We start from the raw sequence: 27,975 nt of genomic DNA, 5'->3' as shown, positions 1-27,975 counted from the left end.
GGGGTGGGAGACTTGAAACTATTAGTAAGTTCAACCAGGTGAGCAATCTACCAATAAATCCCAATAAAAACTGGACAGCGAAACTTAGGTGAGCTTTTTGGGCTGTCAGGACTCCATGAGAGAGGAACACATCCCTGAGGACAATGGAAGCTTCACAACTGAAACCCTTCCAGATTGCAGCTCATGCAACCCTTTCTTTGGCTGGTTCTAAGTTCTAGCTTTTTCTTATACTGAACCATAATCCATTAATATATTAAGCTTTCAGTGAGTTCTGTGAGTCTTTGTAGTAAATTACCAAATCTGAAAGTAGTTTTGAGAAACCTGAAAATTATAGTCAGTGTCAGAAGTGAGGGTGGTCTTGTGCAGACTCTTTCCTCTAACTTATAGTTGGACCCTAACTCCTAGCAACTTCTGCCTCAGGCAGACTCAGCTGTATCTGACTGGAGAACTGTGCCTTTGACCTCAGTTTGGCTAATACCAGATAAACAGTAAAATATTTAAGCAATGGGTGACAATTAATCAATCTACATAATCTAGATTCTAGAGAAATCACTTTACTATTAATACACTGGGGAGAATATATTGGAAAAGACTAGGAAGAAATAGCAATGACAGTAGGGACGGTGAAGGACATATTTAGGAGGTATTTATAAAGCAAAATTTGACTGAATGTGAGGAGGAGAGAAGGAGAAATCAAGGATCAGTTCAGTTCAGTTCAGTCACTCAGACATGTCCGACTTTTTGTGACCTCATGAATAAACCCACCAAAAAGAGAATCAAGTTTTGTCTTCTGTGGGGGAGACAGAGAGAGACGGAAGATCAAATTCAGTTTTGGACATTTTCATTTGAGAAGACTTTTAGACATCTGGATAGAGCCATTCCATAAGCAGTCAAAGCAAGGATGGAGACAGAGTTGGGAGCTATTAGCATAACTACAATAACCAAAATCACATCAAGGGAGAGACTGATGTTGACCACAGACAACTAAGCCAACCAAACTTGAAAAGGCCAAGGAGCAAACAACAATATAAAAGGGTTAGGCAGAGTATTAAAAGCTCACAGAGAAGTGGCAGTCTAAGACGTAGGAGAAAACCCCGAAAATTATGGCTTACACCGAACGGTTGGTATTTTCTTTTTTCTGCTACTTCTTACTACTTTTAAGAATAAAAAAAAAGGGGGGAGGGGTATTCTAAATGAGTGGCATAACTCCCATCCATGAATTTTTTCATATATATATATACACAGACAAAGGTTAATGGCTTTCTAATCTATCTCAAAGTCATTAATGAGTCACATAATTCAATACAACTGAATTATTAGTGTCTATAAACAATGATTTTCTTTCCCAAGCCATTTTTAAAGTGGCCACCCTCGTTACTACTGTAAACCATCTGCAAGTATTTAACTTTGCCAGGCTACCAAAATATCTCCCCCTCCTTGAGAAGTCCAACCCAGACTAAATGAATAACTGAGAAGACAATTGCTCTAAAAATGTACTGACATGCAGCTCTTACAGACTTCAGGGTATTTGTTTCCTCTGGGTTAAAACAAATAGATTTATCCTCCATACAATAATACAGAGAAATAAAATACAGCATTGACCTATGCAACCTATCCAAGGTTATTCATATCTGCTATAAGATCAGCTGTAAATTTTATTTGAAATTATTTCAAAGCTATAAAATATCTCACCTCCACCTTTTCAAAGAGATCCATTAACCTCAAAACTCCTAATTTTGTGTCATTAGAATTTATTTTACTCTCTTGGGGGGCATTTTAGTTTACAGGAGTAAAGGAGATAATTTTTACATGAGCAGCTGAAGATTCCAAATCACTGGAATTTTTTATTGACATGGAATAGACTAATTCAGTTAAACAGTTCTAAAGAACTGCCTGAATTTATTATTCATTCTTAAAGATTTAATTATTTGAAACAAAACTGTTTAAATGGTCCTTTAAAAAAAAGTATTTATAGCCCACAACAGAGATCTTTCTCATCCTAGGGGATTTTTAACATTTCAAATAATTTTTCTTTCAAAATGTTACATGTTTTTATCTAGTAGAGAAATATTAAGTACATAGTTCCCATTTTGAAGCCTAACAGCAAAAACTCTAACACAAATACTGAAAAACTTTTAAGTTGCTAATTATAACTATATTTTGTCCATTTAAACCTTGATCCTTTACTTACCTAAGTAACTGCTTATCTCAAGTTAATCCTAAGCTTTGAGTTTACCAAAATGAAGAATGATAAATATATCTGCTGTTCTTAAACTCTGAGAGAAGCAAAACACTGGGAAAAACATTCACTATATTTTTTGAAGTAAAATTTCAGCCAGTGTACACATAAACAGTATTGGGAAAGTAAGCATCTTTATTTTTCTCAGTAGCTTCATACTATGTATTTACAAAGCACTGACAGAAAAAATAGTCTAGAGACTTATGAAACTGGTTCTAGTTTCTTCTTACATTAGTTTCAACTGTGAAATTAGTGAATATATATTTCAAGTAACTTCATTTAAGTACTATAGGACACTCTGACAAGCATGACAGTTTCTAAAGAATATTAAGAATCCCCAAAATAAAGAGAGAGTGGGTATCTGAGAAAATATTAAAAAAAAAAAAAAAAAAAACTTCACCTCTGCCAAATTAGTAATTCCAACATATTCCTAATCAGAATGATTTCAAAGTGTTTCCTAGGAAATTTGATAACTCAATTTTTCCTAGGAAATTTGACAACTCTGAGAGTTTTGAGGTTCAAAAATTATATTGAAAAATGCTGGAAAACCATTTGTACATAATTTGTCATTTCTGAATCGGGATCCTCAGTTTTCTCTTCTGTAAAATGAAGCGAACAGGAAAATGATCTCTCTCTACAATGTCTTCCAGTACTGATTCTTGTGGCCAAGTTGTATGATTTTCTTTCATAAATAATAAAGCACAAAAAGTATGTGTTTTTAAACTATGAGACTTTTAGGTTTTGGGGTTTTGTTTTGTTTTGTTTTCAGTCTGTTAACAACCTTGAAGATACTTTACATAAACAAGCCAGACATTTTGTATCTGAGTAAAACATAAGTTAACAGCTTCTGCACAAAACAGTTTGTTTTCCAACTTCAATTTTGCTAGTTTTACTTCAAATCTAAACTTCTCAATTAGATGGCCATTTTATAATGTGAATACTTTTCTAGTTTATACATGTATGGAAAATCTTGCTCCCTTTCCATGTGGCAAAACACACATCTACCTACCATCATCATACAGATTTCATTTTTAAAAAACCTTGAATGGTACATATTCAAAGATGTTCTAAGCTAATGACACTCTTTTTTTGAAATGGACCTTCTCTAATGTTTAAATGTGTATTTCTTTAATTCTGCAATTGCATTTGTAAAGGTGAAATTGTCAAAATAGAGTTAGTCTGATGCTGAGATAATCTTTCCACTTCAGTAAACAATTCCATTTTATTTTAAGCAAGAAGTCTTAAGTGTCTATATAGTATTAAAAATATTTCATAAACTCTATTCTACGATTGTTTACAAACACTAGGAAGAAAAAAAACTCCTAAGATGTTTTTACATGCCATTTTACATTTCCCAAAAAGAAGTATGACTTTGGTAACCAGATAGGATTTCAAAATTGAAATTTCAATAGTGTATAAAATATGGGACACATCAACACAGTCCACTTTTACAGCATATATGTTCAGTGTTTTTTTCCTGTTGACAAGCTTCTGTTTTAACAGGAAGAATGATTTGATCAGGTGTCTGTTAAGTTGGAAGAAGACAAAACCTTTATTTTCCAGGTCCTTCTCTTAATCTAAGCTTTTAAAAAAATCCAAGAAGTGATCTTAACTGCAGTGCATCTTGCAGTAGCAAACTTTTTGATGGGGACAGAGTAACATCTTTCATTACAACTATCAGCAGAATGGCAAAAGGCTGTCGAGGTTTACCAGTGTTCTCAGAAACTTGTTAGTATTCTCCTCCGTCATTATTTCAGAACAATTCCATTTAGAAAGAAACGCAATTGTAAACTGCTTCTATTTCAGGCCCATAAAAACTGGGATGAAAGGCAAAGCCTTGACCTTTCTATTTTAGACTTTCATCTGTGTAGCTAAGCCATCTGCTTTCTCTCTACCCCATCTACTTAATGGACTGAAAATACTGCACCTAATTGCAATTTTATCAAACCAGCCAGAGTTTTCCACTTTAACGAATTACGACTCTGTCTTTCACCTGAAGGCTCGCAGGTAAAATTTTCTTTATCCGTCCCTCCCCATTTCCTTCCCACCTCCCTCAATTATGAGTTATCAAGTATCATTAAACTACGATACGAGGCTTCCGTGTATTAAGCCATCTACACTTTCAACACTGAGCGCCCAACAGAAGAAAATCGACTCGTCTCCCCTCCTGTGGATCTTGGGCCGGGATTATCATCTTTGTTGCGGTTACGCAGGAGGCACCTAGCAAGCAGCTCCTGCCTAGAAAGGAGACCGAGTCTCTCCGCCGCCAAACAACAGGGGGGGACTCGCGCCAGGAAAAAGACAGACCCGGGTGGGAGGAAAACCTCCAGGAGGAAGGAGGGCTGGGAAGAGGGAGCTCTCAAGACTAGAAGGAAGGACCTTCCCGGGCACCAAGCAGAAAAGGTGTGAGAAGTGGAGAAAGAAGTGGGCGGCCGGGGAGAAGCGGGAAGCCGGGAGCCCGGCAGGAGGGCGCGGGGGGCGGCTCCCAGGCCCCGGCGGGAGGCGCGGGGGACGCGGCGGGCGTGGGCATCTCGCCGCCGACCGCTCGAGTCCGAGCAGCGGGGGCGCTTCCAACCTCTCCAGGGCGCCGGCGTGAGGCGGGCGGGGGGGATGAGGAGCGGAAAAGCGAGCAGTTCGCGCGGCAGAGGGAGCCGCGTCGAGGCCGGCGCGGCGGGGACGGCGGCCCACCCCCCGGCCGAGCCCCGCTACTTAACTATTTGTAGAGCTGCTGCAGACACAGGTCCAGACTCTCGCCCTCCACCTCCTCGCGGGTGATGCGCTCCGACAGCGGCCGCGGCAGCGGGGGCAGCGGCGGCAGCCGGGGCTGCGGCGGCGGCACGGCCGACTGCCCCCGGGCCGCCGCCTCCTCGCCCGCCGCCGCCGCCGCCGCCTCCTCCTCCACCGCCTCCTCCTCGGGCTCGGGGTCTTCTCGCTCCTGCTCGTGCTCCCCCTCCTCCGACGCGGCCCCCGCCTCCCCGGCTTCCTCGACCGACGCCTCGCGCGCCTCAGCCGCCACCAGTTCGGGCTCTGGCTCGGGCTCCGACTCTTCGGGTTCGGGTTCCGGCTGGGGCTCGCCGCCGCCGCACGGTCCGCGAAACTCGCCCAGGAATAGCTCCAGGAAGCGCCGGTAAGTTTTCTCCTCAGGGCTGCAGCCGGCCATCGCTGCTCATGCCCCTGGGCCGATCGGGGAAACGGGTGGGGGAGGCCCAGGAAGGGGAGGGGGCTGCTGGCGAGCCTCCGGCTCCCGCAAGGGCGGTTAACGGCCGCACCGGCACGAGCGATCAGCACTAGGTTGCCTGGAGAGGGCTCCCGCAGGCGTGCGCGCCGCCGAGCCCGGACGTGCGCGGCCCGGGGCCGGGGGGCGGAGCGCGCCGCCCCTCACGGGTCTGGAGGGAAAGTTGGTCTCGGGCGCGCGCGCGGGGTCCGGCGGAGGCCCACCCTCTAGCCCTACGGAGAGCGCAGCCCAAGCTGCCTAGAGACCGTCGCCATGGCAACCGGCCTCTAAGGAACAATTTCAGGGTCCCTCCCGTCGAGTCCACGGAGTCGAAAGGGGCACTCGACTTGGTCTCCTCTCCAACTCTGAATGCCTTCACTGTGTGGATACCCTAACCTCAAAGTGGTTAAGAGGGAACTAAGACGTTCGCCCTGTCTAGCTGTTGGTCTCCTTGATTTGGATTCACCTCAGTTTTCCTTATCTGTCCTGTCTTGTCTTAGGGTCCGTATGTGCGGAAAGATACCACAGTGTGAACACCTTCTGTTGTCGATGACATTAATTTAATAAGTAGTTTGCAGGGGCAGGCATTCAACATCTACAAAGGTAGGTTCCTTTGCCTCCATTCTCTCATCTGATTCTGTGAAGTGGTGTTATCCTCACTTCCCAAAAAGAGGAAGCAGGATTAAGTACATTTGTTTTTTCAAGGTGTGGAAGCTCCTAGTCGTGGCATTGGAATTGGAACCCAGACTGTCAGCTTCTAAAGCCTTTCTAGACCCTTTTTCCTGTATTCTTCTCTGACTTTTAAAGACTCAACAGTGTAATACATCTATCAAGCCTTATTTTTAAAAAGCTTTATAGTTTACGCATTGTATTTATCCTCTTAATCCTTGTAATAGCGCCTCAAGGTAGAAGGTATTACCATGATTCCATTCCATGGATGAAAAAACTGAAACTTCAAGATATTGCGATGCAACAGGGACTAAAAACAGCTCTTTTTACTGCAAAGCCATCAGATTTCCAGCACATCAAGACACCCTTCTTGAGTGTCTGCAGGCAACCCACTCCAGTATTCTTGCCTGGGAAACCCCATGGACAGAAGACAGAAGAACCTGGGGGGCTACAGTCCATGGAGTCGCAAGAGTCCGACATGACTTAGTGACTCAACAACAAATATATACTTTATTACATAATCTGTATTTTTTTGGTACATTTTGTTTGCTCTTCTTCCCCATCCCCCTGAGTCTCTATTTTTGTAGACTGAAAGTGAAACAACTTTAAATTATTCTAATTTTCTTACCAAACTACACACAAACCTATTATTTTCAAGCCTTACTGAGGGGAGTGGGAGAGGGAGAAGCTGTGTTGTTATACAGCTGTATAGATGACAGCATCGTTACTGCATACTGCCATGTCCATGGCAACATGTAATTCAGCAAAAACATAGTGATTCTTTCTCTACTTTGAAAAACATGTTCACAAAATATCCACCCCATCCTCTCCATTTATTCCTTCTGGATTTCAGTTGGATTTAGAGTCTGAAATAACATTTCTAGTCAGTTATTAATGGCAGAAGGAGTCTCCCTGCCAACTGTTTTCATATAATACTGTATTCTAAATCCCTGATGTGATACTGTTATTTTAAGAATAAGTGGGTTGAGCTCCCTAATGTACATTATGGCATCATGTAAAATAGACGTCCATTCTCTTTCTTAGCTTGAGATTAAATAATACATGATAGAAAGTGTATACTGAGTAATGCATGAGTCCTCTATAACTACTTATTTTTGTCTCAAAGGTAAATGGTAAGACCCAATAAATAAGTCTGTTTCCAGACAAGCTAACTGTATTTATACATGTTTTGTTTAAAACATCACCAGTGTAGAGCGACTTCTTTATGCGATGCCAAGAAAGTCTTTAAACTCTTTATTTGCCTTTGTTTTCAATCCACCTGTTCATTTCCATTTCAGAATGTCTAGAAAAGATTGACATAACTTACAAGGCTACAAAACCTAAATGTCTGCAATTTTACATTGCAACAACTATTTAATATCTCAGAATTTGACACAATGACATTTAGTTCAAGAGCACAAGGCTGTCAACTGTTAACAATTCACATCTAAGCTACACCTTCCTACTTTGTAATGTAGTTGCCTCCCTCCTCTAGGTGACATTTATTTGTGACGTTAATTTATGACTCAACCCACATATCAAAAGGAAGTGTTCTGTGTTGGGGAAACATTACTACTAAGAGTAAAAGAAAAAGCCTACACCTCTACATTATTATAAATGAGAGGTGTGTTTGCTTATATTAATGAAGATATTCCTTTACAAAAGATCAATATGGATCCTGCTGCATCCATTTGACAGAGGAGCTTCGCCAGAAGGTTGCTGACAGCAGTGCTGGGATCTCAGAGCAGCTGTGTAGGATGATTCTGCCATTGTCAAGTCTTTTTAGTCATTATTTTGCATGGCTTTACTTTCCTTTTCAGTTCCTCTCCTCTTATACTTCCCTAATCCCCTTTCTTGTTGTCTATTTTAAAATAGAGCTATAAAAAATATATGTATTAAGAGCAGTTAACTTTTTAAAGTTTTTTTTTTTTTTTTTTAGATTTGTCATAAAAATTGTTCTCTAAGCCTTAGCTCTTTGGAGGAAATGCACATGTTCTTTCAAGGACATTCATGATTAAGGATGACATTTCAAGATTAAAAAGGGGAATCCCATGGTGGTTAGGATTTGGTGCTTTCACTGCTGAGGGCCCAGGTTCAATCCTCAGTTGGGGAACTAAGATCCCACAAGCCATGAGGTATGGCCAAAATCATAAAAAACTTTAAAAAAAAAAGGTTAAATAAAAGTGTTGAGTTGGGCAGTTAGTTTCTTATATGACACAGTAATCCATCTCCCAGATATTTACCCACAGGAAATGAAAACGTGTCCACCAAACACACACGCAGACACACATCACCAAAAAAACCCTTGTATATAAATTTTTTACAATACTTTTATTCATAACAGCTCAAACTTGGACAAAACCCAGGTGTACATCAATAGTGAGCGGATAAACAAATTGTGGTATTTGTTTGTGGTGATAGAATACTACTCAATTAAAAAAAAACTACTGATAAACACAACAACATGGGTGAATCTCAAAAACATGCTGAATGAGAAAAGTCTAGGCACAAAAGAGAACAAACCTCATGATTCCATTTATATGAAATTCTAGAATAGGCAAAACTAATCTATAGTCACAGAAAGCAGATTAGTGGTTGTCTAGGACTGACATGGAATAGAGGATTCATGGAAAAGGAGTAAGTAGAACTTTGTGGGAGGGATTAGAATGTTCTATATCTTGACTGGGTGTTTTATATAGGTGTATTCATTTGTCAGAAAGGATCCAAGTGTACATTTTAAATAAGTGTATTGTTACGTAAATTATACCTCAATAAGGTTTATTTTTAAAGTTAAAAAGAATTGATTACTGCTTAGTCCTTTTTTTGTTCTCACATCCATTTCTTCCCCTACTTTGCTCTCCTTGGTATTACAGGGGTGCTGACTCTTTCAAGCTGCATTCACCAGGTTCCTGGACAGCTGAGTTCCAGCTGTGATTTGCCCAGTGGGAGACATCAGCAGGAAACTAGAAGGTGGAAGGAAAGGCAAAAAGCCAAGATATTTCTTCCCTGTCCCCTACCTCAGTCCTAATGCTTGCTGCTTCTCCTTTATAGCTTTTCTCCCCCTGAACCTGTCCTTCCAGCTTTTCTCTTTGACACCAGTCCTAGAGCTCCAGAAACATCATCTTCCATTTGTCCATCAGCCTAGAGATGGTGGCTGGCTTTAGCTGCCTAATCTTGCCTGCTATGGATGGATGACTTGTGTGCTCCAAAAATTCGTATGTTTAAATCCTAACCCCCAAGGTGAAAGTATTAATTAGAAGGTGGGGGTCTTTGGAAGGTAATTAGGTTATGAGGGCACAGCCCTCATGAATGGGATCAGTGCCATCTTTAATAAGATGAGGTGCAAGAGAGATGCCTCTCCCTTTCCAAATGTGAAAACACAATAAGAAGACCACTGTCTGTCCCAAACACTGAATCTACCAGCGCCCTGATTACTGAACTCCAGCCTCCAGAACTGTGAGAAATAAAGTTCTGTTGCTTGTAAGCCACCCCACTTATGATTTTTTAATTATAGCAGCCCAGTCAGACTAAGATACCTTCCCTTTTGGCTTTTTAGCTCTCTTATCATGTGTGTAACTAATTTCCTGTATTCTATTCCCTCTGTTTTCTTAACTGGATCTCAATTAATACAATAACAAATAATATTTTAAACAGTGATAAAAATATATAAAACAATTATAAATGGATTAAGTTAACATTAAGGCAAGTCTAGATTTTCAAAGGTGCTACTTGAACAGTGAGTTTACTTGACGATAGCAGTAAATGATTTCCTATTATGCATATGTTAACTTTTAAGAAATACATGTTATTTTTAAACCCTTAAAAAAAATTATGAATAGGTTGCCAGTGGTTCAAAGGTAGGGAGGGTAAAGATGAATAGACAGAACATAGGATTTTTAGGGAAGCAAAGACTATTCTGTATGATACTATAATGGTGGATACAAATCATTAGACATTTGTGAAAAACCACAGGACATACAACACAGAGTGAACCCAAGTGTAAACTATGTACTTTGGTTAATAATAATATATCAATTTGGGCTCATCAGTTGTAACAGATGTACCTCACTAATGTAAAATGTTAATAATAATTGGGGAAACTGTGTAGGGGTCTTACATATATCTCTGATCTGTGCCTAGAGAAATGTTCCATTCATATTTTTTAAATTGATGGAAGGATAACTAATAAATAAGTACTTTGGAGATATTAATTTGATTGCATTGTCAAACTGACTAGTAGGGAGCAAGAGAATACCTGTCAACTGGAAAAAATGAGCACATAAATGTTTTCAAATAAGAGCATCTTCCTCCCTTCTCAATATACCCTACCTACATCTTCTACATCCTGGAAGATGTAGAAGATAAGGATAATTAACTATAGATTAGTTTTGCCTATTCTAGAATTTCATATAAACAGAATCATGAGATATGTGCTCTTTTGTGCCTAGACTTTTTTCATTCATCATGTTTTTGAGATTCACCCATGTTGTTGTGTTTATCAGTAATTGATTTTTTTTATTGATGAGTAGTATTCTATTGTATGAATAGTTGTGATTTAACAACTGTTAAGTCACATCCATTTGCTGCCAAAAATATGACTACTATATTAATTTTTATTCCTCTTCTTTTGCTGGCTACTATGGTCATATTGCAGCAACAGTCCACAGCTGTCAAAATTAGAATTCACATCAGGTAATAACAGGTCCACATGCACTATTTTCATCAGTTTTAAAAAGCAAAGAAGTCCCCAAAACAGGTTCTAACTTTTCTTTCTTAATGCTTTAACCACTGATGATAACAAACTTTTGTTTTTATTTTGCTTAGTTCTTTGAGGAATCAAACTTTTTTTAACTTACTATGACATGCTTATGAAACAGGAAGAGGGCAGGGGTTGATGGCAATTTCTGATAAGGATACTATAAGTGGCTGAGATGTAATATATTCCTTCTATAATAAATGGGCCTTCTCAAACGAACTGACTCCTTTTTAAAAATCCACTTCAATATTTTGCTTCTAGTTTTTACTTTATAAAAACCGAAAAGCACTTTATGGTGATAAAAAAGTCTATATTATTATCTAATTTTTTATTCCCTTTATATATTTATTTAGAATAAATACAAGCAAGAATTAAAGAGTGATATTAATTGTATTCTCTTTTAGTCAGCAGATGCCCGTTACCCACTCCAGAGTATTCATTAAAAGTCCAACTGCTTTTTTAAATGAAAAGGAAGCAGACAACTAAATATGAAAACTCCTCACAAAGTTATCTCCTGTGCTCAGATAGTACCAACAACTTTATTTTTCATCGAGTGTGGAGCTGATGGAATTGAGCCACAGTGACATTTGTGACTAGAGGGGAAGATGGAAATGATTCCATTAACCTAGAGTGCTGTAACATATGGTAATCATAGGTGGTAGAATAGCTGGGTTGGACAAGGGTAAAGTAAGCCATGTGGCACAGACATTATCAATTACCACACATGGTAACCATGCTGATACAATGTAGCTTTTCCAGAAGGGAAATGATTTGGGCATATGAATTGACTTACTGGCTTATGAAAGAGTGATCTATAAATGACATATCTGGCACCAATATAGCACACGTGGTTTCCAGTAATTTTGCAAGTTGGGGACTATTAAGATTTGAAGAACCTCCATATACCTAAATGTCAGTACAATGGATTGCAGCTATTGGCACAAAGGCAGCAAGCCAAAATATCGATGCAAAATAAACTTGGACCATTCATATATAAAACCATCAAATATCTTTTTCAGGTGTCATATAAAATCCTGGAATTTTGTATCTCTGGAAAAAATAATTTCATGAATCTTTAAGGTATAAAGCTTACGGGCATGGCAAAAGCTCAAGATTAGAATACTGGGAGATGGAATTACAATTACTTGTTGTAAGTACTGGCAAAAATATTGGTTTTGAAAGAGACATGAAAACTGTATTTTAAGACAATTTAATATACACATACTCTTTCAGAAGAAACACTGAAGGCTGAAAGGTCAGTTGGGCAGTGGGAGATAAGGAGTACAGAAAAGAAGCGTGTCAGTGGAAATGAAGATGACCAGAAGAGACTAAGACACTCTATAGGAAGATCGGAAATTCTAACAGGACACCTGATGACCCAACTTCAGAAGACCAGTAAACCACCCAGAGAGGCTCACAACTAACCACTGTGGCTATCTATTGCTGCAAAACAAATTACCGCCAAACTTAGTGGCCAGAACAAAAACCACCTTAAAAAGGGTCTACTGTATAGCAAGGGAACTCTACTCAGCACTCTGTAATGGTCTCTATGGGAAAAGAATCTAAAAAAGAATAGACACATGTATATGTATTACTGATTCACTTTGCTATATACCTGAAACGAATACATTGTAAACCAAATATATTCCAATAAAAATTAAAAAAAAAAACAAAACTCTACCTTGCAACTGAGGAACAAATTTGAAAACAATTAGGATAATTAAAATAGAACATTATAGGTTGAATATATAGCACAAAAATTATTTTAAAAACCCACTTTACTGTATTTCACAGCCCCGTAGGATGACTGGGCTCACATAGGTGGCTCTCACTTGTAGGTCTCATGAGGTTGGAGTCTGATAGCAGTTGGTTAGGGATAAAATCATCTGAAGGCTCAACTAGGCTAAATGTCCAGAGACTCATTCACATTCTACCTTTTTTCCAGTGATATTGAAAAAAATTGAGTGGAAAATGACTAATATATAAATTATTTTCAAGATATTAATTTGATTGTGCTGAGGCAGGTTATTAACCGAGAGCTCAGCTGGGACTGTCAATTCCAATGTCCACACATAACGTCTCTATTATAATAGTCTTATGGTAATCAGATGTCTTACATGGTACCTGAGAGTTCCAAGAATGAGTGTTTCAATGAATAAGACAGAAGGTGTGAACTGGTGTCATAAATCAATAGCATTAATTCTGTGGTACGGTAAGGGCCTAAAAGAAGCAGAAGAGATTAAGAAGAGATGGCAAGAATACACAGAAGAACTATACAAGAAAGGTCTCAATGACCCAGATAACCATGATGGTGTGGTCACTCATCTAGAGTTGGACATCCTGGAATGTAAAGTCAAGTAGGTCTTAGGAAACATTACTATAAACAAAGCTAGTGGAGGTGATGGAATTCAGCTGAGCTATTTCAAATCCTAAAAGATGATGTTGTGAAAGTGCTGCACTCAGTATGTCAGCAAATTTAGAAAACTCAGCAGTGGTCACAGTTTTCACTCCAATCCCAACGAAAGGCAACGCCAAGGAATGTTTAAACTCTTGTATGTGCTGTGCTGAGTCGCTCAGTCGTGTCCGACTCTTTACGACCCCAGGGACTGTAGCCTGCCAGGCTCCTCTGTCCCTGGGGATTCTCCAGGCAAGAATACTAGAGTGGGTTGCTATGCCCTCCTCCAGGGGAATCTTCACAACCCGGGATCAAACCTAGGTCTCCTCCATTGCAGGCAGATTCTTTACAGTCTGAGCCACTAATTCTGCTCATCTCACATGTTAGCAAGGTTATGCTCAAAATCCTTCAAGCTAGGCTTCAGCAGTACATGAACCAAGAACTTCCAGATGGACAACCTGGATTTAGAAAAGGCAAAGGAACCAGAGATCAAATTGCCAACATTCATTGGATCATAGAGAAAGCGAAAGAGTTCCAGAAAAACATCTACTTTTGTTTCATTTGACTATGCTAAAGCCTTTGACTGTGTGGATCACAACAAACCTGAAAATTCTTAAAGAGATGGGAGTATCAGACCACCTTATCTGTCTCCTGAGAAACTTGTATGCGGGTCAAGAAGGAACAGAACTGGAGATGGAACAACAGACGGGTTCAAAATTGGGAAGGGAGTATGACAAGGCTATATATTGTCACCCTGCTTATTAAACATATGCAGAATACATCATGCGAAATGCTGGGCTGGCAGAAGCACAAGCTGGAATCAAGATTGCTGGGAGAAATACCAACAATCTCAGATATGCAGATAATAATTCTCTAATGGCAGAAAGAAAAGAGGCACTAAAGAGCCTCTTGATGAGGGTGAAAAAGAGTGAAAAAGTTGGCTTGAAATTCAACATTAAAAAATTAAGATCATGGCATCTAGCCCCATTGTTTCATGGCAAATAGAAGGGGGGAGAGTGGAAGCAGTGACAGATTTTATTTTATTGGGCTCCAAAGTCACTGTAGACAGTGACGGCAGTCATGAAATGAAAAGATGCTTGCTCCTTGGAAGGAAAGCTAAGGCAAACCTAGCATGCATGCATGCATGTCCGTGCTCAGTGGCTCAGTCATGTCTGACTCTCTGAGACCCCATGGACTGTAGGCCACCAGGCTCCTCTGTCCATGGGATTTTCCAGGCAAGAATACTAGAGTGGGTTGCCATTTCCTCCTCCAAGGGATCTTCCTGACTCGGGGATCGAACTCACATCTCCTGCATTGATAGGCAGATTCTTTACCACTGAGCCACCTGGGAAGTATGACCAACCTAAACAGCATATTAAAAAACAGAGCCATCACTTTGCCGTAAAAGTCTGTATAGTCTATGTGAGACAGCAAAAGAGACACAGATGAAAAGAGCAGACTTTTGGACTCTGTGGGAGAAGGCGAGGGTGGGATGATTTGAGAGAATAGCACTGAAGCATGTATATTACCATAAGTAAAATAGATCGCCAGCCCAGGTTCAATGGATGAGAAAGGGCGCTCAGGGCTGGTGCACTGGGATGACCTTGAGGGATGGGATGGGGAGGGAAGAGGGGAGGGGTTCAGAATGGAGAACGCATGTACACCTATGGCTGATTCATGTCAATGTATGGCAAAAACCACTACAATATTATAAAGTAATTAGCCTCCAATTAAAAAAAAAAAAAGTCCGTATAATCAATGCTATGGTTTTTCCAGTAGTCACGTACAGTTATGAACATCAAAGAATTGATGCTTTTGAACTGTGGTGCTGAAGAAGACTCTTGAGAGTCCCTTGGACTGCAAAGAGATCAAACTAGTCAATTCTAAAGGAAATCAGTCCTGAACATTCATTGGAAGGACTGATGCTGAAGCTGACACTCCAATTCTTTGGCTATCTGATGCGAAGAACTGACTCATTGGAAAACACCCTGATGCTAGGAAAGATTGAAGGCAAAAGAAGGGGGCGGCAGAGGATGACATGGTTAGATAGCATCCCCAACTCAATGGACATGAATTTGAGCAAACTCAGGGGATAGTGGAGGACAGAAGAGCCTGGAGTGCTGCAGTCCATAGGGTTGCAAAGAGTTGAGCGTGACTTAACGATTGAGTAATAACTCTATTGGTCAAAGCAGTTACAGGCACATTACTTTCAATAAAAGGGGACAAAATACACCCCATTTCCTGATGGGAGGAGTGTCAAAGAATTCATCTTGAAACTACCATAGTGACATTTACCTGTATAAATTTATGATAAAATTTATCAATTTAAACTTGGAAGCTCAGGGCACTTCCCTGGTGGTCCAGTGGTTAAGAATCCACCTTCCAATGCAGGGGACAGGGGTTCGATCCCTGGTCAGGGAACCAAGATCCCATGCAAATGAGCTTGTATGCCTCAACTAGAGAGCCCACCTGCTGCAAACTAGAGTCCATGTGCTCTGGAGCCTGCATATACCACAACTAGAGAGAAGCCTATGCTGCAAGGAAAGATCCCACATGCCACAACTAAGATCTGATACAGCCAAAATAAATAAATAAATATTTTAAAAAATAAAACAAACTTGAAAGCTCAGAAATTTGAGTGTTCTAAAACCCAATAGATTACTGGATGAAGAAGTTGTGATATATATATACACACACACGTGTATGTATTTATACACACACACACATACATATATACATACAATGAAATATTATTCAGCCACACACACACAAAATGAGGAAATCCTGGGAACTTCCCTGACAGTCCAGTGGTTAGGACTCTGAGGTAGGGGGCTGCTGCTGCTGCTGCTGCTAAGTCACTTCAGTCGTGTCCGACTCTGTGCGACCCCAGAGACGGCAAACCCACCAGGCTCCCCCGTCCCTGGGATTCTCCAGGCAAGAACACTGGAGTGGGTTGCCATTTCCTTCTCCAGTGCATGAAAGTGAAAAGTGAAAGTGAAGCCGCTCAGTCATGTCCGACCCTCAGAGACCCCATGGACTGCAGCCTACCAGGTTCCTCTGTCCATGGGATTTTCCAGGCAAGAGTACTGGAGTGGGGTGCCATTGCCTTCTCCGGAGGTAGGGGGCAGGTTGAGGAAATCCTGCCATTTGCAACAGTATTGATGGGCCTTGGGAGCAGTACACTAAGTGAAATATGTCACACAGAGAAACACACTGTACGATCTCTCTATATAGAATTTAAAACAAACTCATAGAAAATGAGATCAGATTTGTGGTTACCAGAGAAAGAGTGTTGGGAGAGGGGCAATTAGAGAAAGGTGGTAGAAAGGTACAAACTTCTAGTTACAAGATAAATAAGTATCAGGGAGATAATGTACAGCATGATTATAGTTAACACTGCTATATGATGTACATGAAATTCAAGAGAATAAATCCTAACAGTTCTCGTTCCAAGGAAAAAATTTTTTCTTTTTAATTGTATCTATATGAAATGACGGATGCTAACTAAACTTACGGAGAAGGCAATGGCACCCCACTCCAGTACTCTTGCCTGGAAAATCCCATGGATGGAGGAGCCTGGTAGGCTGCAGTCCATGGGGTCGCTAGAGTCGGACATGACTGAGCGACTTCACTTTTGCTTTTCACTTTCATGCACTGGAGAAGGAAATGGCAACCCACTCCATTGTTCTTCCCTGGAGAATCCCAGGGATGGGGAAGCCTGGTGGGCTGCCGTCTATGGGGTCGCACAGAGTCAGACATGACTGAAGTGACTTGGCGGCAGCAGCAACTAAACTTACTGCAGTATTTACAATATAATGTAAGTCAAGCCATTAGGCTGTATACCTTAAGTTTATACATTGATGTATGTCAATTATATCAATAAAACTGGGACTCTTTTATTCCTTTCATTCCTCGGTAAAACAGGTAAAAGGACTTCCTTGGTAGCCAGTGGCTAAGACTCCACACTCCCAATGTAGGGGGCCTGGGTTCAATCACGGGTCAGGGAACTAGACCCCACATGCTGCAATTAAGAGTTCACGTGCTGAAACTAAAGATCCTACATGCCACGGCGAAGACTGAAGATCCTGGGTGCTCCAAGTAAGACCTAGCATGGCCAGGTAAATATATAAATTTGTTTTAATCTGGGGAAAAAAAGAAATTTGGGTGTTCAAAATTACTACAGAAGTATATTAACTGACACTGACAAATCTCAGAAGGAAATGATGTATAAAAATCACAATGACAATATAGAAATTTACAATGAGAACTATTACTTCCATTGAGACCAGACAATTCTATCCATCTGGCTATAACCAAAGTATTAATAACTGGGAAATCAAACTATCAACTGATAACTGATATGCATAGAATCAGAGTTCATTATGATTCAAATATCTAAAGCATCAAACTGAGATAGCCTGATGCAACCATTTCTACAATCAGGATTAGTTATCAGGACCAATCTAACTAGGACCCTCATTCCCATGAACAGGGCTTGAGTGGTTAAATCAAAGTTAGTGCCATTTTCATCCTCCTTTTTCTACCGTGCTGTATAGGATGTTGACACTTCTGATGGACACACTTAAAGAATATGGCCCAGGCCATAGTGTCTCAGGTTAGAGTTTCTGACCTAAGCATTACTGATAGTTCAGTTCAGTCGCTCAGTCGTGTCCGACTCTTTGTGACCCCATGGACTGCAGCATGCCAGGCTTCCCTGTCCATTGTGTTATTGGGGGCTGTAAGGTACATTTTATGATGTTTAGCCGCATACCTGATATTTATCCACTAGAAGCCGGTGGCACCTGTTCTTAGCGTTGAGATGAGCAAAATATCTTCACAATGCTAAATGTCCCCTGGGAGGCAAAATCATCCCAAGTAGAGAACCACTTCATTCATATAAGAGCAAAGATTGGAGTCAGACTGACTTTCTGATAGGCTGTTTCCTAATAATAAGACTTTGAGCAAGTCATAAATTACAATGTACATCCCTTGTTTTTGGTTGCCCAGCAGCTATATCCCTTTCCTAGCAGCATTTCCATCTCTTTTAGGCAATCACCTCTTTTCCACTATAGGCAGTTTTGGTAAGCCTCCGGGCCTCCTCTTGCAGAAGCCAAAGATAACTGTACTGACTTTTTCCCCCAGATGCTATCACATCCTGGGGTCAGACACGGACCTAAGTTAGGTCAACAGAATATTCTCTACCCAACTTTTAATTTTGACCAAGAAATAAGAATAGAGAAGGGTGATAGTTCATTCATCTCTGCGGGCTCCTACAGTGAGACTCTCCCTGCTGTCTGGGGTTCTGGAACTAACTAGGTTTTACATTCCCAAGTGGGCTTATTCTGCCTTCCTATTGTTTCTGTGACATACAATTAATATTAGGGACTAAACAACAACTATTAGTAAGGGATCTTGAAGATTACATAGTTTAATTCTGAGAGCAAATTTATATCTCTAATCTCCAAGTTCTTAGAGAACAACTTGCTGACACTTGAGCACACCACTTATGGAATTAATAATTTGGCAACTGACTAGATACGTAGTCATTTTGAGTTAGTCTTTGAGAAAGGTTCTGACATTAAGAGAAATGAAGCAGAAAAAGAAAACCAATTTAGGGGAAAATGGGTTTGGTTTTACATGTGTCAAATATTTGATAAAATCATGACATTGTTAATTTCAAACAGATTGCAGCAGGTTTGGAGCACGAGTGATAGAGCTTAATATGTTGATTTGGGACACAAAAGAGAATTTAACATGACAAGTGAAATAAGGAACTACAACAATTCTTCTGAGGTTATAGAGAGAACAGTGGACATCCAAAGGGATTCATTCACTACAAACAGAAGCCAATTCTGGCTGATTTAAACAAAAAATACTTAATATTTATTAAATAAATGAATCAAAAAACCCCGAAATTCATGAAGAAAAATGCATTAGCTATAATACTACCTACCATATTCTACCAATTGTCCGGTATACAACTTGCTTTTAGAATTTGACTGATACAGGATGGAAAACAGGGACTTTCCCAGTGGTCCAGTGGTTAAGACTCTGCCTTTCAATGCAGAGGGTGTGGGTTCAATCCCTAGTTGGGCAACTGAGGTCCCACATGCCATGGAGTGCAGCCAAAAATCAAACAGAGAGTACACTGACATTTTCCCCTAATTGTTTTCTGAGATATCACCTAGTGCCCTCTTTAATCACAAGCCCTCTGCCAAATTCAAAACTCAAGGCCCTGGTTTACATCCAAATAAATTCCAGATGGAGAGATTTAAACATAAAACTTGTTGACAGTTCCATAAGAAAAAAAAAGAGAATTTAATAATCAAGGAGTGGGAAGGTCGAAATAGGACACACAAACAAAATAAAAAGTAAAAAATTGACTACATAAAAATCTGATTTCCACAAGGCAAAAAAATAAGACAAACTGAGGAAAATATTTGCCATATCATGAAGGCCTAATACCTTCATTAAAATGGAAAGAGCTCCCACAGATTAATAACACCAACCACCTAATAAATAAATGAACAAAAAAATAAGAACAGCAAGTTGATAGAAAAGGAAATATGAGTCAAAAAGCATTCAACCTCACTTTAAAAAGAGAAAAGAACAAGAAAATGTTAATATCACACTGTGAGATGTCATTTTAATAAACATCAAATTGGCAAAAAAGATAAAATACTATGTTGAGGGCATAAACAGCCATTCTGAAACAACACTGATAGAGGTATACATTAGTAGTATCTCTGGAGGATATGTGTGCAACATCTATCGAAATTCTAAATGTACATATACTCTACAAATTCCTTATAGCCTCACAAAAAAAACTAAATATCCATCAATTTCAGAGTGATTAAGTAAAAGGATATCTGTACAATGGAATATCACACAGAAATTTTTAATTGAGAAAATTCTATATGTACCAGTACAAAAATAGGTGCAGATTTGAGTGTTGAAGTCTGGGGTTAAGATTTAGGTGTTGAAGAAAACTGTATTTTAGATACATGTAATAGCTCTAGAAGGTCACACAAGAAACTGGTAATGCTGATTGCCTCCTAAAAATGAACTGAGCAACTGAAATACAGGGGAGGAAAGAAGACTTACTTTTCACTGAATTTCAAATCTTCTGCAAATACTTCTTAGTAAAAAAAAAATATTAAAAAATAACAAAGACCAGAAAAACATTTTTCTCTTGAAGAACTAATGATAGCGATTATATTTCACATCATTAGAACAAGAGTTATATAATCAGTTATGTTTTTCTCTTTGCCTTAGTTCACATGACTTAATATAAATTCTCTTTACTTTTAAAAAATCTTCACTTTTAAAAAATCTGTGTTCATTTTTAACTTTTGAAAGTAGGTAGGACATAATTTCCATAAGTTCTGAAGCTCTTCTGAGTGAATCCAACTTTTATGTTCTCACAAAATAAGCCACACGTAAAATCACTATCTGAGTATTGGTGTATTTAAAAAAACTCACATCTTACTATACATAATGAGAGTCAAAAGGACAGCTGAAACACAAAAAGGCCTAGGTGAACTAAATCTGAAAACAGAAAACAGAATATATTATGGTCAAAAACACATGAAAACTCATCAACATGTTTTATGCCAAAATCAGTTCTGAGGGAGCAAAATGTTCTATAAATTTTAACAGTAACAGTAAATTTAGGCACTGACGTTAACTAAAAATACTTATTATGAACAGCCAGCCTCTCTCCCGTAACTCAATTTTTTAAGTAATAGAACATTTCAACATTATGTCTCAAACCTGAAATGCCATGTATTGGAATGGAAACCCTAGAATTATTGATTTTGAAAATTAAAAATGTGTAAATGTCACTTCTGTATTTCCAGAATTGTTCATTTAAAGTGAATATTCAATAAATGCCTCTACAAAGACAGAAACCACAAAATTTTGACCAATGAATTTAACACTCATTTAGTCCTATCCTGTTTTAAAAATAAAGAAATGAGAAAATAAAGGTGTTTAAATTGACATGGCTTATTAATGTCTCAGCTAGAATTAGGATCTAGGTCTTCTGACTTTAATCCTATGTTCTTACTACCACATTGTATTGTAATTTTATCACTAGTAACTGGTTGTAAACATTTTTGTAAGAACATTATTAAAAAGAAAAAACAAAGTAATTAGAAAATTAAAATAGCTGATCTACGAAATGAAAATAAGTCTACTAGGGTTAAAATTTAAGCTACTAGGAAGAGCTTTAAAATATTTCAAGGACAAATCAACTGACCTAAACTTAATAAACATTAAAAATCAATAGAAGTTTCAAGGAACAAAAAGTGTTGCTCATATAAACTTATAAACCATTAAAACACTATTAGAAACAACCCAAATGTCCATCAAACAAATGAACAGATAAGCAAAATACATTATATACCTACATACAATGGGATATTACTCAGCCTCATAAAAAGAACTGAAGTTCTTTTACATGCTCCAACATGGATGAACCAAGAAAACATTAAGCCAGAGACAAAAGGAAAAATACAGTATGATTTCATTTATATGAAATATGTATGATAAGCAAATCAAAGAAATAGTAGATTGAAGATTATAAGGAGCTTAGAGGAGGAAATAATGAAGAGCTATTGCTTAATAGGTAATCTGTTAGGGGTGATGAAAAATGTTTTAAAAATGGAGATATTCCTACGATTATTAAAAATGCCACTGAATTGTACACTTACAAATGGTTAAAATGGCAAAATTTTAAGTACTGTTTTACTCCAATTTTTAAAAGTAAAAAAAAAAAAAACAAAACAAGACGACTATTACACATATTTATTTTATAATTAAAAAGTGTTTAGAAACACCATCCCATGTATGACCAAAAATTCTAAATTTTGTTTGAGGGACTTCCCTGCTGGTCCGGTGGCTAAGACCACACTCCCAATGGAAGTGGCCCAGGTTTGATCCCTACTCAGAGAATTAGATCCCTGCATGCCACAACTAAGATTTTGAGTGCTTCAGCTAAGATTTGGAGTGCTACAACTAAGTGCCACAAAGACCTTTGTTGCTATTCAGTTGCTCAGTCACGTCCGACTCTTGGCAACCCCATGCACTGCAGCACGCCAGGTTTCCCTGTCCACATCTCCTTGGAGTTTGCTCAGACTCACGTCCGTTGAGTTGATGATGCCACCAACCATCTCATCCTCTGTTGCCCTCTTCTCCTCATGCCTTTAATCTTTTCCAGCATCAAGGTCTTTTCTAATGAGTCAGCTCTTTACATTAGGTGGCCAAAGTACTGGAGATTCAGCTTCAGCATCAGTCTAAGACCTGGCACAGCCAAATAAATATTTTAATTTATTTGAAATATTTATTCATGCAACAAGTCGTTGTGAAACGTGTGTTATGAAAGGAATGTAAGTACGCAGGCCAGCCTATCACACCTACTTGGAGTTGACAAAAAGATCAAATTAAATGACGTAAAAGTGTTTCAAAAATCATAAGGCACTATATACGTGTGATTTAAGTTATATATTGGGCCCCCAGTGGCTCAGTGGCAAAGAATCTGCCTGCTAATGCAGGAGATGCTGGAGATATAGTTTCAATCCCTAGGTCAGAAAGATCCTCTGGAGGAGGAAATGGCAGCCTGCTTTCTTACCTGGAAAATTCCATGGACAGAGAGGCCTGGAGGGCTCCAGTCCATGGGGTGGCAGAATCAAGACACCACTGAATAAGCACACGCACACAAGTTATAAATCTCCAAATTGAAGCTAAAAGTCATCAGTTCAGTTCAGTTCAGTCGCTCAGTCACGTCCGACTGTTTGTGACCACATGAACCGCAGTATGCCAGGCCTCCCTGTCCATCAACAACTCCCAGAGTTTACCCAAACTGATGTCCATTGAGTCGGTGATGCCATCCAACCATCTCATCCTGTCGTCCCCTTCTTCTCCTGCCTTCAATTTTTCCCGGCATCAGGGTCTTTTCCAATGACTCAGCTCTTCACATGAGGTGGCCAAAGTATTGGAGTTTCAGCTTCAACCTCAGTCCTTCCAATGAACACTCAAGACTGATCTCCTTTAGGATGGACTGGTTGGATCTCCTTGCAGTCCAAGGGACTCTCAAGAGTCTTCTCCAACACCACAGTTCAAAAGCATCAATTCTTCGGCACTCAGCTTTCTTTATAGTCCAACTCTCACATCCATACATGACCACTGGAAAAACCATAGCCTTGACTAGACGGACCTTTGTTGACAAAGTAATGTCTCTGCTTTTTAATACGCTGTCTAGGTTGGTCATAACTTGCCTTCCAAGGAGTAAGCGTCTTTTAATTTCATGGCTGCAGTCACCATCTGCAGTGATTTTGGAGCCCCCAAAAATAAAGTCTGACACTGTTTCCCCTGTTTCCCCATTTATTTCCCATTAAGTGATGGGACCAGATGCCATGATCTTAGTTTTCTGAATGTTGAGCTTTAAGCCAAATTTTTCACTCTCCTCTTTCACTTTCATCAAGAGGCTCTTTAGTTCTTCTTCACTTTCTGCAATAAGGGTGGTGTCATCTGCATATCTGAGGTTATTGTTATTTCTCCCGGCAATCTTGATTACAGCTTGTGCTTCATCCAGCCCAGTGTTTCTCATGATGTACTCTGCATATAAGTTAAATAAGCACAGTGACAATATGCAGCCTTGACATACTCCTTTTCCTCTTTGGAACCAGTCTGTTGTTCCTTGTCCAGTTCTAACTGTTGCTTCCTGACCTGCATATAGGTTTCTCAAGAAGCAGGTCAGGTGGTCTGGTATTCCCATCTCTTGAAGAATTTTCCACAGTTTATTGTGATCCACAGTCAAAGGCTTTGGCATAGTCAATAAAGCAGAAATAGATGTTTTTCTGGAATTCTCTTGCTTTTTCGATGATCCAGCAGATGTTGGCAATTTGATCTCTGGTTCCTCTGCCTTTTCTAAATCCAGCTTGAACATCTGGAAGTTCACAGTTCACGTATTGTTGAAGCCTGGCTTGAAGAATTTTGAGCATTACTTTACTAGTGTGTGAGATGAGTGCAATTGTGCAGTAGTTTGAGCATTCTTTGGCATTGCCTTTCTTTGGGATTGCAATGAAAACTGAACTTTTCCAGTCTTGTGGCCACTGCTGAGTTTTCCAAATTTGCTGGCATATTGAGTGCAGCACTTTCATAGCATCATCTTTTAAAATTTGAAATAGCTCAACTGGAATTCCATCACCTCCACTAGCTTTGTTCATAATGATACTTCCTAAGGCCCACTTGACTTCACATTCCAGGATGTCTGGCTCTAGGTCGGTGATCACAACATCGTGATTATCTGGGTCATGAAGATCTTTTTTGTACAGTTCTTCTGTGTACTCTTGCCACCTCTTCTTACTATCTTCTGCTTCTGTTAGGTCCATACCATTTCTGTCCTTTATCGAGCTCATCTTTGTGTGAAATGTTCCCTTGGTATCTCTAATTTTCTTGAAGAGATCTCTACTCTCTCCCATTCTATTGCTTTCCTCTATTTCTTTGCACTGACTGCTGAGGAAGGCTTTCTTATCTCTCCTTGCTATTCTTTGGAACTCTGCATTCAAATGGGTACATCTTTGCTTTTCTCCTTTGCTTTTCACTTCTCTTCTTTTCACAGCTATTTGTAAGGCCTCCTCAGACATCCATTTTGCTTTTTTGCATTTCTTTTTCTTGGGGATGGTCTTGATCCCTGTCTCCTGTACAATGTCATGAACCTCCATTCATAGTTCATCAGGCACTCTGTCTATCAGATCTAGTCCTTTAAATCTATTTCTCACTTCCACTGTATAATCATAAGGGATTTGATTTAGGTCATACCTGAATGGTCTAGTGGTTTTCCCTACTTTCTTCAATGTAAGTCTGAATTTGGCAATAAAGAGTTCATGATCTGAGCCACAATCAGCTCGGATAATATTCTGCAAAGTCATAATATTCTGCCAAAAAAAAAATTTTCAATAAAGGATAAATGTTTGTAAAACCAAGAAAGAGTTACTTTTAAAAAGTGTTTGCATATTTGAACAATTACAGGCATATCTCATTTTATTTCTATTTCATCTCGAAGATACTGTTTTTTTACAAACTGAAGGTTTGCAACAACCCTTCATTGAGCAAGTCTATTGCACCATTTTCCCAACAGCATTCATTCACCTTCTATCTCTGTGCCACATTTTGGCAATTCTTATAATAGCTCAAACTTCCTTATTGTTGTATTTGCTATGTTATGATCATTGATCTTTGTTAACTCTTGCGAGATTATGACTTGCTCAAAGCTGGCAGTTTTTAGCAACAAAGTTTTCTTTTAGCAATTAAGTATTTTTGTGTGTGTGTCTTTTTAAGGCATACATTTCCCATTTAAGTTTTGAACATAATTGTTTTCCAAAATATTTTTTATGTCAGTTACAGAACTTCTCTGCTTGAAATTGCAGTTCCTGACCCTGAAATGCTACTCTTTTCTATGAGCATGAATGTGCCCCACAGGGACCTGGCGCATCATGCACTTTTCACAAGGCTGTGCAAGTACGAATAAATCAATCCTTGTGGGACAGGATGTGCATTTGGAATGCACTTTAATTTTCATAGATATATATAAATACTCTTTCAACTTTGTCCTTTAATACTAAAGGAAAGGAGAAAACGTATACCTGAGTACTAAAAAAATCTGATCTCCAGAAATCAAAACAAATAAGTTATCCTTCAGAATCAAATATGTGACTGTTAGCTGGTGATACTCTTTTTTTCTTTCTCATTCTTTCTTTTGAAAGTTAGTCACTCAGTCCAGTCTGACTCTTGCAATCCCATGGACTGTAGCCCACTAGGCTCTCTGTTCATGGAATTTTCCTGGCAAAAATATTGGAGTGGCTTGCCATTTCCTACTCCAAGCAATAAATTATTATTAATTAAGGTATATACATTGTATTTTTAGACACATGCTTTTGCACACTTAATAAACCACAGTAAAGTGTAAATAAAACTTTTGTATATACTGGGAAACTATAAAAGTTTGTGTGATTTATTTGCTTTATTGCGGTGGTCTGGTACCAAACTGCACGTTGTTTTTTTTTTTCAAACTGCACTATTTTAGAAGTATGCCTATACTACGTATTTTATAATTAAGAAAAAGTAATACTCTTCAAAAAAAAAATAAAGCTTTCAAAAACCTAAGAAAACATCCTTTCTTTCAGTTTCATACCTGGGAATAATATCTATGAAAAGTTAAGAAGAGTAAAATATCCCAGTGCTTTTGAAATTTTATGCATTACTCAAGGATCATGATTTCTTGAATCATGTTGCCACATAATTTAAAAGGGCTGAATAGTGGCTTCCCCCAAAATGTTTACAATCTAATCCTTGAAATTTGTAAATGCTAATTTACGTGCCAAAAGGGACTCTGCAGATGTGATTAAGGACCTGGAGATGGGGATATTATCCTGAATTATCTGACTGGTCCCTAAATGCAATCACAAGTGTCCTTTTAAGGGGGAGGCAGGAGGAGACAGTGTGAGAAAAAGACAATAAAAACCCAGAAATAGACTGGGAGATGCTATGCTGAAGTCTTTAAAGATGGACTATGAGTCAAAGAATGCAGGCAGCTTCTAGAAGCTAGAAAAGGCAAGGAAACAGATTTTTCCATAGACCCTCCCAATGGAATGCAGGCCTGCTGACACCTTGATTTTAGCCCTTTGTGATGACCAACCTAGACAGCATATTAAAAAGCAGACACATTACTTTACCAACAAAGGTCCGTCTAGTCAAGGCAATGGGTTTACCAGCAGTCATGTATGGATGTGAGAGTTGGACTGTGAAGAAAGCTGAGTGCCGAAGAACTGATGCTTTTGAACTGCTGTGTTGGAGAAGACCCTTGAGAGTCCCTTGGACTGCAAGGAGATCCAACCAGTCCATTCTGAAGGAGATCAGTCCTGAATATTCATTGGAAGGACGGATGCTGAAGCTGAAACTCCAATACTTTGGTCACCTGATGTGAAGAACTGACTCATTGGAAAAGACCCTGATGCTGGGAAAGATTGAAGGCAGGAGGAGAAGGGGACGAGAGGATGAGATGGTTGGATGGCATCACTGACTCAATGGACATGAGTTTGAGTAAACTCCAGGAGTTGATGACGGACAGGGAAGCCAGGCATGCTGCAGTTCACGGGGTTGCAAACAGCCGGACACGATTGAGTGACTGAACAACAAATGATTTCAGACTCGTGTTCTTTTAAGCCACTAATCTGTAGTAATTTATGACAGCAGAAAAAGGAAATTAATACAAATCATAATTTCAATTTCTTTAAAAAATTTTTTTCATCATATTTATTTTGGCTGTGCTGGGTCTTTGTTGCTGTACAGGCTTTCTCTAATTGTGGTGCATGGACTTCTGATTTCAGTGGCTTCTGTTGTTGCAGCCTCTGGAACAGAGGCTTAAAAGTTGTGGCACATGGGCTTAGTTGCTACATGTGGGATCTTCCCAGCCCAGGGACTGAACCTGTGTCTCCTGCCTTGGCAAACAGATTCTTCACCACTGAGCCACCAGGGAAGCCCTAATTTCAATTTCTGTTAAAAGGAACATATATGCTTATTAGAAGTGTTGTTTATAACAGTAAAAATACAGTAATAACTAAACCTCCAAAAGAAAATTTTTTTTAATTTTATTTTTGAACTTTACATAATTGTATTAGTTCTGCCAAATATCAAAATAA

General features: G+C 39.2%; 1 protein-coding gene across 2 annotated transcripts in view; it reads right to left on the bottom strand.

Moving 5' to 3' along the window:
• Positions 1 to 5,703, bottom strand: part of PPM1E (protein phosphatase, Mg2+/Mn2+ dependent 1E) — a 211,267-nt gene extending 205,564 nt beyond the window's left edge. Inside the window, exon 1 of one of the 2 annotated variants that reach the window (XM_061390164.1) lies at positions 4,954 to 5,703. In XM_061390164.1, coding sequence (XP_061246148.1) covers positions 4,954 to 5,399 — 446 coding nt within the window. In that variant the 5' untranslated portion in view covers positions 5,400 to 5,703. The remainder of the gene's footprint in view (positions 1 to 4,953) is intronic. The other variant, XM_061390163.1, reaches the window with a different exon arrangement.
• Positions 5,704 to 27,975: the final 22,272 nt, after the last annotated feature.

The sequence above is a fragment of the Bos javanicus genome, chromosome 19, assembly GCF_032452875.1.
Source record: "Bos javanicus breed banteng chromosome 19, ARS-OSU_banteng_1.0, whole genome shotgun sequence".
In the NCBI taxonomy this organism is placed as follows: Eukaryota; Metazoa; Chordata; class Mammalia; order Artiodactyla; family Bovidae; genus Bos; species Bos javanicus.
The sequence above is the reverse complement of the archived record's forward strand: the minus strand, read 5'-3'. Positions and strand labels throughout refer to the sequence as shown.